The following is a 14,614-nucleotide window of genomic DNA, read 5'->3' on the forward strand; positions in this document are numbered from 1 at the left end:
CCTTTTGCACTGTTGGTAGGGATGCAGATTGGTACACCAACTGTGCAAAGCAGTATGGAGATACCTCGAAAAATTAAAAATGGCTATGCCTTTTGATCTAGCAATCCTACATCTGGGAATATATCCGAAGGAACCCAAAACACTAATTCCAAAGAACATAAGCACCCTATGTTCATTGCAGCGTTATTAACAATCACCAAGGTTTAGAAGCAGCCCGAGTGTTGCCCATCAGTAGATGATTGGATAAAACAACTATGGGACATGTACACAATGGAATACTACTTGGCTATAAAAAAGGAAATCCTACTCTTTTTTGACAGTATGATGGACCAGGAGAACATTATGCTAAGTAAAATAAGCCAGAGAAAGACAAACACCATACAATTTCACTTGTACATGGAATCTAATGAACAAACTGAACTAACAAGCAAAATAGAGACAGACTCATAGATAGAGAGCAGGATGACAGGGAAGGGATTTGGTGTTAGGGTTGGTTAGGTGGATGGAGGGATTGAGCAAAAGAAAAAAGGACTCATGGACATGGGCAATAGTGGTTATTGTGGGGGTTAGGAGGATATAAGGGGAGAAACTAAATGGTAATGGAAAAAAAAATCTATGATTAAAAAAAAAAAACACAGCATATACAGTAACATGCCAGACTAACATCTACAGATTAAGGCACAGACTTTTTAAAAGGGAACATAAAAATTTCCCATTCCTAGAGGTATTTTTTTCAAATAAAACATGTAATAGTCATTCTGTAAATGTTTATTAAATATTCATTTTTTAGCACTTTAAAAAAGTCAATTCTTGAGTACATAGTTTAGAGACAAATAATGTTAAAAACTTAAGGGATTAAAAATTTGAGAACTACCATATGACTATGTTAACAAAGTTATTATGGAAAAATTCACTTACCCAGGACAAAGAAAAGATGTCAATAAAACATTTGTTTTCCACTTCTCACCTCCAAAGGCTGTATAAGAAAATAAAAATAGCATACATACAGACTTTTTTCACACCAATACTCCAGGTCTGGTATTGGGCAAACTGTCGGACAGCAATGGGTGCCTTTTCACAGAAAATGACACTAGCAAATGATACGATATTCCTTAATCAACTGATCCAAATCAGAGATGCACATCACAGAACTGCCCTGGGTTAAGTGCTGCTCTAAAGATTTTTGCTTCACCATAAAATAAACGTAGTATCAAAGGGAAGTCATCCATACTAGTTTTTTTTTTTCTATTCTTTTTTTCTACTTCAAAACAAAACAAACCCTTACATTCTAAGCCAGTGTCAATAATGGGACTGGGTAGAAAAAGGGCACATTGGAGATCCTTGTTTATCTTGTGGTCAGTCTCAGAATTTATTATATAAAACCAAGAACTCTAAATTCTGGTAGGACGAGGGTAGGGGTAGGGAGATCAGTGTGTCATATCAGTTGGTTAAGAAGAGAAGAAAGGTTATGAGACCACTTGACAGAACAAATTTGTTTATGAACATTTTACTCTCCTTTGCTCCTTTCCTCTCCAATTTTTTCCCAGTTAAAAAAAAACCTCAGGTACACAGAGTAAAAAATGAAAGTACTCCTCTACTCCCAGTTTAAAAATAGGAGATGAAATTGGCTGAGACCTGAGAACAACTTTGATTGTTTAAAAGAGTGTTAACATAGTTTATATGCAAGTACCACTTGCCCTAGAAGAAAATGACAATTATATATATAATTTGAAGTCACAGGATTATTGATAAAGTGACTATTGTGAAATTATTCATTTGGGTTTAATTCCAATCAGAAAAAAAAATAACATTTTTTGAAACTTTAGAAATGAATCTATATAATGAAGGATTTTGTGACTGGGGCCATGTAGCACCTCTCAGAATATTCTGATTAATATGCCATTTAATCTGTAACTGGGAGATCTTAAGAAAGAAGAGGAGTTAAAGGGGGATTTGTCTGGGATGAGGGAGTATGGATTGGAACTTCATGCAGAGGGAACAGCATGTGGAAAGATCCTTTGACAAGTGTAAAGGTCCACTACCTGACAAGAAGTGAAAGAAAGTCAGCATCGCTAAAACAATAAAAAATGGGGAACTTATGCACAGGCAGGGGTCCAACTATATCTCACATGTATTAAATATATATGACTACCCTAATTACACATCCTTTAGAAAAGGATGAAAGAAAAAATAAAAGACCTGAAAAAATTCAAAATTAAACACACTTATGTACATATACATATGGGACTTCATATACTGAGGAGAAAATTCTATCAGACAACATCTAAGCAACATGTTAAAACCACATATGTAGCCCTATTGTTTTATGTTTTAGCTCGAGCCTTATTCATACCAACCCTAGCTCTGTCCTATCTCCTTGGCACTTTAATTCACAGATTACCTATGGTACCATCTCAGTGGACTTCGGGATTCCTAAATGAGGCAAACTCTGGCAATCACGGATCCTGGCAAAGCTGCTTTCTAAGTCATCTAATCATATCCTATCCTTTTTCTCATTGAACTCTAGCAATAATACAAGAAATTGCAACTATGTTACAAAATCACCTTACTTCAGGGCTCTATAAAATAGTGAGATAGTAAAAAAGTTTCCTTTAAATAGTTTATCTTTATAAACATTAAATTGATATAAGTATGATTTCTCATATGTAAGAAAAGATATTCCTGTATATATTACTTGTTTTAGTGAATAAATTGGTGATACCCTTTTGGAGACTTCTTCCTTTGTCTACATGTTTCCATGAATGTAGCAAACCTAAGTTGTTCACACAACCTTGTTAAGTCAAAATTAAAAGGAAAAAAAGACAGGGGTTGGTGGACAAGTAGCACCTAAATTTGGTTATTTCACTGTATAAGTATTTTTGAACAAATAAATCTAGGGATAGTCATCCACTTCACAAGCTTCTTTTAAATAAGAGTAAATACCAATAATACAAATTATTTAAGGAGTATCAAAAACCAGACATCAAGGCTCAGAGGCACTGAAGTAACAGATTAGCTTCCTGATCTGACATCCAGTTGGGGTGGCTTTTACTTACACTTATAGAATCTGGCAGCGACATAGCCTGCAGGTGTGCCCAGCAGCACCCACAGGACCACAGCACAGGTCATCAGTGCTCCTCTGTTGGCAGGTGACAAAAATCCCAGGCAAGCAAAAACTAAGGAAAAAGTAATTTAAAGTTACAAGTTTTATTTCATTTCCTTTGTTGTAAAGTGATATAAGACCCTACTCTTTAAAAGTAATGAACACAACTTCCTGAAAATACACTATCTTACCATGCAGCCACACTAAATCTTAGTAATATTTAAGGTACTGCATCAACAGCATCACCCATAAGCCAACCTCCACTTTGGAAGTTTCTTGTCAGGTTGTGTAAGGCCTCACCTTTCCTGTTATCAGAGGAGGCTGACCAGATGCTCCTGAGGGCTTTCAGATACTAAGATTCAAATACCGCTTTTAAAATTAACATCAATAAAAATATTCCAACTATGAAATACTCTCACTCTCTGTTCCTTTTAAAAGGTCCTTTGGGGTGAAAAAACCCTTGTAACATTCAAACATGAGACAAAAGAGAATCTAATCAAACAATAAAGTAGGGAAAAAAGATTTCATAGTACCATTAGTTTTTTGAACACTAGTTATTGAAAAACTAGATCAATGACTCAGGGGATTTCTGGCTCCTACCCTTATTTAGTTGGTTAGATATATTTGTTCTTCTCTATATAACCCTTTCTATTAATAAGAATAAAAATATAATCTTATATTTCTAGAGACTTCTAACTTTAAGCTGGGACTCAGAAATTATGATTTGCACAGAAAATCAAGTGGCTTTCTAATCCCAGGAGCAAGAAACTTCCTGGTGTTTCTTCTGGGGTGTTCATAACCAAGCACTCACCCATGCACACCTCTGATCGGCACAGAGGGGCAAGAGGAGAAACTCATGATCAGCACAAAGGCAGAAAAACAATCACGGTAACGTTAGATATACTAGAATTTCAGCTAAAATGCATTGCCTCCCCCCGCCCCCCACCGTCCAGGCCTGAGAAATGGACTGTTCTGAAGCAGAAAGTTCATATTCAAGTATTTAAGGAAAATGATCCCGAACATTTCCTGTCCTAGGCTCTCTGAAATTTTTCTTCCTCATAAGTTCACTTCATAGCCGATCCCAACTAGATGGTGGCAGAAGGCAGCTCCAAATAAAATTTTAAAGAATTTTATCCTCAAGTACCCATTCTGCTCTAATGCCACCCTGGCTCCCTGGGAGTCTAGTGTCTTTGTAGTATCCTCTAGCTGTGTCCAGGTCTTTTTCATGACTTCTCCCATCCTACCCTCTCCAGTGTAATACACTTACTAATAATTGTAGTCCTACTCATCACAGCTGCATCTCTTTATCTAAATAAATATATATGTCCTAGTTAATCTTCATGTTAGTCTTCAAATTGAACCTGGAGGTGTTAATCAGTAGTTCCCAAACTTATTCAGGTGCCAGACATTGCAAAGTGGTAATTCTCGTTGTAAAGTGTTTATGTAGTTAATTCCACCATAAAAAATTTAGTTTTACTAACAGAAAGTGACTTTACTATTATATATTTTATAAGCATCAAGCATAAGAAATATTCACTAAAAATTATTAAAAGGTCAGTGGTTTCTGAATTCTTCCAGTAATATTTATTTGTTATTGTTCATCACTAACAGGCATCAATGGGGGGGGGAGCAAAATCTAGGAGACCCATTACACAGGAGTAATTGGAAGCTACACTAACCTCCTGTGAGGACCATCTGGATTACACTTAAATTGTAGAGAAATCATTCTGAATAACCAACTGAGCACTAGCTGGAGAGAAACTATAACCAAGGAGAGACAGAAGAAACCACTTCACCACAACATGACTGGTAGGAAGTGAGGAGGTGTGAGCTGGTGGGCTCACATGGGTGGCAGCTGAAGTTCCAGAGGGATATTTCAGCAGCCGGGGGGTTCTCCCTGAGAAGTGTGCTGTCTAAACCCCAAGCTGGGCTTCCCAGGCTACAGCACCAGAGTCAGGAAAGGAATCCAGGAAACATCCAGAGGGGAAAAGTAGCAGGGGTTGCTATATGCCAGGGAGACATGGCTCCCTGAGACAGGGCCTCGGAGAGCCTCTTAAAGGGCCAACACACAAAATTCTGTTTGCAGCCACTTGCCCTGGGCTCTGGCAGAGTGCACTAGAGATGCATGAGGAGAACCTGGGGCTGATGGCTCTGGGGAGTGAGCTGAAGGAACAGCTGCAGAATGCCTGTGCTGAACCATCCCCCCTACTGCAGAGGCCACCTTTCTCAGACAAAGCACTACCCTCCAAGTGGCATCAGCCTGAGGGGAACCAATAACCCCACCCTGTGGAGCTTAAACCAGCCATATAGCTTGGCTATATGGCAGATTAAGTTTAACAACTGAGGCAGCTGTTAAACTTGGAATACTACTTGGCTATAAAAAAGGAAATCCTACCCTTTTTTGACAGTATGATGGACCAGGAGAACATTATGCTAAGTAAAATAAGCCAGAGAAAGACAAACACCATATGATTTCACTTGTATGTGGAATCTAATGAACAAACTGAACTACCAAGCAAAATACAGACAGACTCATAGAGAACAGGATGACAGCTGAGGTGGGGGGGAGGTTAGGGGTGGAGGGATTGAGCAAAAGGAAAAAGGACTCATGGACATGGGCAATAGTGTGATTACTGTGGGGCTTAGGGAGATATAAGGGAACTAAATGGTAATGGAAAAAAAATAAACTTTCAAAACTAACTAAATAAATGCAAAATTTAGAAAATTTTATTCATAAACATTTTTTTCTCTTAAAATTAAGAAAACTGGAAGACCATAGAAATGTGTCCTCAGAGAGCAGTTAACAGAACCACTCCTATGGCCAATCTATATAATTCAAGCTTCCTGCCCTACCCACTCTTCTCCTTGTCTTTGAAGGCAAGAATGTCTTGGCTTCCTAGTTATACTGCTGCTGGTGGGGTGGGATTGTCAACCTATGTAACCCTGGTTCTGGGCTGCCCAGACTCAGACCCAGATAGTGTTTCTGGACTCAGTTCTCTTCAGCTCCAGTGCTGCTGTGACAAAGGCTTGGTCACTATGCAGATGAAGAGAGATACGAAGAATCAGCTTTTGGGCGCAGTTAATCCTACCTCAAGTCAAGTACAGCCAAAACACAGATTTGAATGCCAAAACCTCTTACACACAAACTAGCCTAGCCATCTCACCTAGGAAAACTGGTTTTTAAATAATTATTTAGAAAAAGTATTTTCTATTTAATTTGCACTTAACACTTACACAGAGTCACAAATGTCATAATTAAAATCTGTGTTCCTGATCCTAGAAAGACTGATAACAGCATCCCTTTTCTTGGAGGACGGAATATATCACCATGAACTAGTTTCCAGCCAAATTCTTCCTGGGCATCCTCCTAAAAAGGGAATGAAATCATTTGTCATGTCACCAAGAAAACTACATAGTTTATTCATTAATACGGAAACATTTTCAAAAACTTACAAATGTTATTATATTTATTTTAATTTTGAAGCATAAAGCTTGCATAGAGCTTTATGGTTTTCCTGAATTGTTTTTAAAGGAATGCATTGTGTTAAAATCTATAAGCATAATTATAGAGAAATCTGGAAGGAAATACAAAGATAATGTGATACCTACACCTAGTTCTAGTCTAAAGCTGTATGATCCGACTTAATGTCCTAATTTTTAGTCACGCTCTACCCTTTTCAACCTACATTCATTAATTTCCAAAGTAAATTAGGTCTCATAGCCACTTCGCTGGTACAAAACACTTTCACATACACTGGGAATGAGAGGCTACCTGGTCATTTACAAAAAATGTACAAATTGAAGTTTTATTAAAGGTACAAGAGCTCTAAGTGGAGTAAATAAAATTATATTTGGGACTGGCTTCAAAATAATTGAGGTGGGAGGAGAGTAGGTACGATTCTATAGGTAAAACAAACTGAACAAGAGTTGGTAACTATTGCACCAAGGTGATGGGCATACTAATTAATCTCCTTGATAGTATGAATGTGTTGAAAGTGTAGGGGGAAAATTACATGCACCCCTTCTTTTAGGTGAGGCAATATATTAAATAGACAAGGAACCATTTCTGATCATTTTTTTATTGAGTAAGTATACTAAAACATTCAAAGAATGTAAGAAAATGAAGTTTCCACTAGAGAGCCAGGTCTCCTTTCTTGAAGCAAACAAACGTGCCTAGTTTCTTATTATCCTTACAGAGATATTCCACCTACATATAAGCAAATGCATGAATACTACACCCCCAAAATGGTAGTATATTATATTCCATATTTCATACCTTATCTTTTTAGCCTAATAGTATCAGGAAGATACTTCCACATCTCTACATACAGAGTTGCCGCATTCTTTTTAATGATTAGGTAGTATTCCGCTATATGAATATTCCATAACTAAAATCTTCTACTACAAACATATTATGAACATATATTTATTAAGATAAAAAGTAACAATAATAGTAAAATCCTTTGTATCCAGGTCAGTTTCTAGGAATGGAATTGTTGCGTCAAACTACATTATAAACTAATATTGTCAAACTGCCTTCCATAAGTTATAACAATTTACATTCTCATAAACTATGTATCAAAATACTCTTGTCCTCAATGCCCCAACACATTATTATAGCAAACATTTTAATTTCTGCCAATGTACCAGGTGAACAATCTTGCACTGCAGTTTTAATTTGCATTTCTCTTATTTAGGAATGATATCATATCTTTTTATGTTTCAGAACCACTTGTATTTCTTTTTTATGGACTTTTTTCATGTACCTTGCCTCATTTCTTACTGAATGGTTGACTATTTTCTTAATGACTTTAGGATTTTTTTATTTACCAAGAAGTTAAACAAGTTGTATGTGACAGGTGTTAAAATATTTTCACATTTAACATTTATCTTTTTATTTAGTGGTATTTTTTGCTATTCAGATTTTTAAATGTAGCAATCACTTCTTTTATGGCTTCTGGCTCTCTGTCATGCTTATAAAATTCTAGCCTTCTCCAAGATTTAAAAATAACTTCCTGGTTATATTTTGTTTGCTTTTTTCTTCTGATTATGTTCCAGTTAAAGGTGAGACAGACAACTGTAATTGAACAATAAAATAATTTTTAAAAATGTATTATAAGAAAAAAAAAACTTCCTATGTGTTCTACTATTTCACAGATTCACAATGTCATTTTAATCATTATTTCAACACAAGGAATAAAGTTAATTTTTACCTTATTTTTTCGCAGATAGCCACTCACTTTATCAAATACTATGTACCCACTCTTTTTTTAATCACTAATTTTAGACTCATTATTATTATATACAAAACATGTTTTCTTGGGATTTTTTGGTTTACCAATCCTTTTAAATCTCTCTTTAGGACTGGCTTTTATTTATTATTATTTGTTTTCTGCTAAAGTATTTCTATAGCAATTCTTTCAGTGAAGGCCCGTTTGTGGTCAACTGTTTTATTAATCTGAAAAAAGTATTTCACCTTTATTCTTAAAAGATAGCTTCTCATAAATAGTTAATTTCTTTCAGCAATTTAAAGATATTATTTTGTCTCTGAGCTTCTATTTCTAATTTGTTTATTCTTTGCAGATGCTCAAGTCTTTTCTTCCTCTGGCTGGTTTTTGTCAGAGTTGATCTAGATGTGGATTTCTTTTTATTTATTCTCCTTGGAATACATTGTTTCCTTTATCTATGGATTCTTATCTTTCATCTGTTCTATAAAACTCCATGCTATTACATTTTTGTATATTGTATACTCTGTTACTAATAGTTCTAATATCTGATACCTTGGCAGGAGGGGGTTAAATCTGCTGTTTATTGTAAACTTTTTTTATGTGAATTTCTGCTAATAGACCATTTCATTGATCTTAAATTATAGGAATCTTGCAGCTTAATTTGGGAAACTTTCCTTCAGACAATTTCTACTTGAATTTGCCAAGAATCAGAAGGCACTTACAAAGCAGAATCATTTTGCTCCCCATCAAGAATCTAGGCTTAACAGAGGAGGAAATTGAGGTTCAGCTCCCTCACTAATGATCTAAGAGTTAGTCTCCTAATTGGTTGAAGACTTTATATAAGCATTGACCTCAAGGAGAATTTCAACCATGAGAGGTTGTGTTGCTTCCTGTTCTGGCCTCAGCTCACTTTTTTGGAGGGGTGTAGTAAAGTTGGGGGCAGGGTCCTTGGATACGTTTATTACCTATCTTGAGCCCAGCATTGCACCGACAAATCTGGCACATAAAGGGCTGACTTGTTTATTCATTTATTCATTCAACAAATCTTTATTCAGCACTAATTATATGCTCAGCACTGTTCAAAACACCAGTGATAGATACCACAGTGATTGTAACAGAAAAATATCCCTTTTCCTGAGTATGTTTTCTCTTTGGGAAGACAAACAATAAACAAAACAAGTAAATAAAATATAGAGTACATTAGATGGTGTTTAAGTGCTGTTGAAAAAAATTAAGAAGTATGGATGTGTATGTGGGGCAGAGAACATGTCATTTTAATGGAATGGTCAGGAAGATTTCACTGGGAACATCATGTTTTAGTAAAGACATGAAAGAACTAAGGGAGCTAGCCATGTAAATATTTGAGGGATGAGCATTTGAAGTAGAGAGAAAAACAAGTATAAGGTCTTGAGTTGGGAACATGCTTGATATGTCTGAGGAATAGCAAGGTGGCCAGTATGGCTGGTGCAGAGCTCCAACAGGTACTGCAGGGCCTTTTAAACCACCATAAAGACACTGGCTTTCACGCTGAGTAAAACAGGAAATCACTGGAGGGTTGTGATCGGGAATGAAATGATCTGATTTATGTTTGAACAGATTTGCTCTGACCAGTAAGAAACTGGAGGGAGGGGAAGAATGGGAACAAGTATGGTGAGGGTTGCCCTGACCCGCATCCCATGGCACACTCTGATTAAATTAAGAAAAATACCATTAACCCACTGATAATTTGGAAATGCCAATTATGAAGAGTACCCTGAACTTATTTTAACAAAATACTTAATAAAACATTTAATAAAACTCATGACAAAGGATTATAGAGCAGTAGTACTGAGAAGCTTATAAACATTCGCATGTTCTTTTCCTTGCCCCAACTGGTGTGGCTCAATAGGTTGGGCTTCATCCCACAAACCAAAGGTCACCAGTTCGATTCCTGGTTCGGGCACATGCCTAGGTTGTTGGTTCCATCCCCAGATGGGGTGGGTTCTGTCCCCAGATGGGGTGCACGTGAGAGGCACTGATCAATGTTTTTCTCCGTCTTTCCCCTTCCCTTCCCCTCTCTCTAAAAATAAATAAATAAAAATAAATAAATAAAAAATATACTCTTTTGCTAATTAGAAGAAAGCAGAAAGGTTGGGGGGGAAAGGCTAAGAAGCTGGGGAAGAGGAAACAATAGAAATCTGAGCTTTTTTTTGTATTTCTGACAAGTCACTGTGGTTCTTGTGGAAATTTTGTTAAAGAGCTGCTGTGAAATGAAAAGCTACAAAATGTATTAACATTATGCAACTTAAAATGTTTGAGGATGAGTGATACTGGGGACATTAAATTACTCTGAATATACCAAAATGTTAAAATGATAAAAATTCAGTTAAAATTAATTTTTAAACAATTAAATATACACACAAAAATTATTTGGGAGTTATTCCACTCAACTTTGCTATTTCGCACACTGGGTTGTACACAGGGAATGGAGAATCTAATAGAGTTGACGGCATGTAAGTGAAAAAAGACAACAGAACTAGAGCTGTGCACCTATGCCCATTCTGCACCAATCTACTGACACAGATGAGGTTGTGAACAGTTCAGTTCTGAATGCTGTGGTGACTTTCTAGAGACTCCAATTCTTAAAAATAATTTTCCTATTTGAAAATGTGAATTCAGGACAACTTTTGAGGAGAATGTTTTAAGTGCATATTCTATCTAAAGCTATTATTTAAACCCTTTCCATATCAGGGAGGACGACTCTGTAAAGCACATGACTGTCTAACCACTATACTATAAACCTGAAACTAATACAAAATAACACTGAATGCAAACTGTAATTGAAAAATTAAAAAGAAAAAACACTTCCAAAGAAATTATAAAGACTGTGCTTGGAAGACTGTAGAACAGTTCAAATGTTTCACTCACTGTAGAATCCATCTGATTATATCTGGCAATATCTTTATGCAGTGTCCGTAGCATAATCATAGCGACCATTCCAGACAAGAAAAGGACAATAACCAGGGAATTCATAATGCTGTAGAGATAAGCATGTCAGGATTAATCTACAGCTTAATCTTTGGAACAGTGAAACTCATTTTTAAATTGTTTATTTAGTAACATTAAAATAGCATTTTTCAAAATCAAAATTTTACCTAAAATTCAACAAATTCAATGAACTGCTATATTCCGCTATGTGCCCTTCTAGTGGATACTTTATATATTTATAATACAGTTGTGTGGTCTGTTGAGAACTAGAATTATTTTTGTACATGGTGAACATTATTAAATAACTACTGTGCCCATTTCAGTGCAACACAAGCAACAAGCATCAACAAAGGGCTGATCTTCAGTAAATCTCAAGAAATTTACTGAAGAACAAATTTACTCAGTAGATTAACGAGTATCAAAGGATAGTTGGCAAAGTATGAAAAGGAGAGTAACAGCACCATGAAACAGCTTTCTGGATAAAAGTTTTGAGTCATGCTTGTAAGAGGGAATAATAATAAATAAATAGCATAATACTAGCAGCAGCTTGTTTATCACGTGCTCTTCCTTTCCAGGTAAAGTGCTCAAGTGCTTTGTTCCATTATCTCCTTTAATCCTCAGAACAGCCCCATGAGGCAGGTATTTCTAGATAAAGAAATGGACTCTGTAAAATTGAGTGACCTGGCCTGACTCATAACCAGTAACTTAAACCCAGGATTGAATCCATCTGATTCAAAAGGCTAGACTTTTGAATAACTGAGAAGAATTAGAGAGTCAATCAGATGTTTAAAGGGACAAAGAGTAGAGTAAGTACAAAGCATAAAAAGCAGATTAATTTGTAATCTTACCTAAACCACTGAATATGGGTATGAGGCATAGATTCCAGAATATAGTCCCATCTGGATGCCCACCTGATATTTTTATCTTCCTACAGACAAAACAAAACTCTTTAAATAAGCATTTCCTGACAATGTATACTAAGAATCCAAAAATTTCCATTCTCAGCTTGACCTTCCGTTAAGTCAACAAATGCATTTTCTCTTTATCATAACTTGGGTTAGTCATGAGATTCAGGGAGTTCCAATTTACTCAAGTCTAAGTAAAATCAGGATGAGATTAAATAAGTAAATAAAAAAATAAAAGTTCCTAAAGGTACTAGTCACTTGTATTTTTTTTTTAAATCTTGCTTTGAATTTTAAATACTAAGGGTTATTTCAGATGCCAAAAGTTAGGATTACATTTAATTTTTTCAGAAAACTGAGTGGAATAACTTACTTGCTTTGACACCATCTGTCTACGCCTCTGAGACACTTAACTAGGCCAGGGTCATTACCTGGGTACACCCAACATCTGGCAGGTGAACCCCCACTGAGTTTTTAGTACCCAGAAAGAAATATATATTGTTTACTGCTCTGGGCATACAAAATTATACACTATAAGGGGATAGTAAGTGTCACAACTATATTGGATTGCAAAAATAGTTTATTAAAAATAGAGGTGGAATATTGCCTAAGATCCTCATAAAATAAACTTCTACTTTCATCTTAAAAACTTTCCCATTAATAAAAATCCTCCCTTGAATTCCCTAAGAACCTATATAAATCATCTACCACCAGGAAACTCTCCATTAAGTTTACAGTCAAACTCAGATTTTAAAAATAGTGTTGTTTTCCCAAATGCTTGTAGCATTTATCTTTGGCAACTTCACACCATCTTCTATGCCTATCTGTCTTATATGTATCTCTTATGGCTTCACATGTAATCAGGCGCAATTCTTCAAGTTCCTATCCTTCTCATTTAAATGAAGGTTTAGTTTCCTGTGTGATTATGCTGCCTCATGAACTGACAAAACTATTCCAAAGATCACCTCATTAAAAGCTTATCTATTTGACAAGCTCAATCATTAATATTTTAATTAGCTTAAGTAGTATGAATTCAATTTCTGAGTTATAGTAAAGACAAAAACAAACTCACCTCGAAGCTAACAGAGTAAGTATAGGCAATTTTGATCTCCCCGGAAGCCTGGTTACTTATATCCATGGGGGGTCCAGAGCAGTCTGGTTTATCTATATGGGTATGTTTGAAACTGTGGGAAGAAACATTTTGGCAAGATGCTGATGAAGTACAATTTTAAAAAAATGGGGTAAAGTAAAGGTTAGAGATTTTGCACGTATTTCGCAATGCTGTTGATAATCAAATGTGAAATTATTCATGACACACTTAATAGTACAAACATTTACTTCATGCAAATAATGAGCTTAGTTATAAGAATCTGTACAAATTATTATTCAAAATTAGAAACAAACTTTGAAAACATTATACTTGAAAAGCTTTAAGTAATCTTTAAAAAACAAACACTGAAGGTTTAAATTAATTCATCTTATTATGGCATGCGTTTCTTTGCCACCAGTGAAAATGGCTAACTCAACTGGCAGCAGGTTGGGAAGGGTTGTGTGTCATGGAAAAAAATGGAACACTCAATCAAAAAAGGATTTCACAAATAACTGATAGGTACTTTTACCCTAAAAAAAAATTGGCAAGCTAAAGAGATGCCCTTTTAAAGACTTGTCACATACTGCCATCTAACATTGCATGGAGACCTTCAAAATGACAGCACAATTCTGCCCCTACCACCTCACATTCTCCATTCCAAGCTGACATGGAAAAGTTGTCAAAACCTCCTGACTAAAAAACAAAACAAAAGGCACCTTGGCTTGACTACTTTACCGGACAGGAAAAAAATCCGTAACTCAGTTACAAATTATGCTAAAGGGAGTTTTAGTAAAATGAGTCTTGAAATGCCAGATTATACACTGGAGTGGTAATTAGGGAAAAGGTTAATTAGACCCAAAATATTTATTCTTTGGGTTTAAATTTCACTTATATTTATCTACTTTTTATGTTTGTAAGATAGTTACCTTTTAGGTTCAAGTTTAGCAGCCACTAATCTTGCTCCCATGGACCCCGTTTCAACAACATGGTAGTGTATTTTGATGTCAACATGGTTGAAGATGTAAAATGTATCTCTTTCATGGAATTCTGACTGTGGAACAGAACTTAAAATTAAAGGTAGAAAACTGGCTATATATGAGTCAAAACATTAAAAAACTTTAAAGTGAGTCACAACAAGTAGGAAAATTTAAACTTGGACAGGATTTTAATCCTTCCCAATAAAAATATTCAAGTTTTAAGCTTAAACCCTTTATAAAATAAAACTAATTGGCAGAGATACAAATTGCACTTCTTTAATGTTTTAATTCTTACATAAAACATATTAAATGCTTGTTAAAAAGAATACATCTAATATTTTCTAGCT

General features: G+C 35.5%; 1 protein-coding gene across 1 annotated transcript in view; it reads right to left on the minus strand.

Annotated features, from left to right (window-relative positions):
- Window positions 1-14,614, minus strand: part of TM9SF2 (transmembrane 9 superfamily member 2) — an 80,528-nt gene that overhangs the window by 25,926 nt on the left and 39,988 nt on the right. Inside the window, exons 6-12 of the mRNA XM_024578943.2 lie at window positions 14,217-14,341; window positions 13,273-13,384; window positions 12,147-12,226; window positions 11,239-11,347; window positions 6,338-6,470; window positions 3,057-3,176; window positions 919-976 (exon numbers count right to left, since the gene is read on the minus strand). Coding sequence (XP_024434711.1) covers window positions 919-976; window positions 3,057-3,176; window positions 6,338-6,470; window positions 11,239-11,347; window positions 12,147-12,226; window positions 13,273-13,384; window positions 14,217-14,341 — 737 coding nt within the window. The remainder of the gene's footprint in view (window positions 1-918; window positions 977-3,056; window positions 3,177-6,337; window positions 6,471-11,238; window positions 11,348-12,146; window positions 12,227-13,272; window positions 13,385-14,216; window positions 14,342-14,614) is intronic.

This window comes from Desmodus rotundus, chromosome 13 (genome assembly GCF_022682495.2).
Source record: "Desmodus rotundus isolate HL8 chromosome 13, HLdesRot8A.1, whole genome shotgun sequence".
Taxonomy (NCBI): Eukaryota; Metazoa; Chordata; class Mammalia; order Chiroptera; family Phyllostomidae; genus Desmodus; species Desmodus rotundus.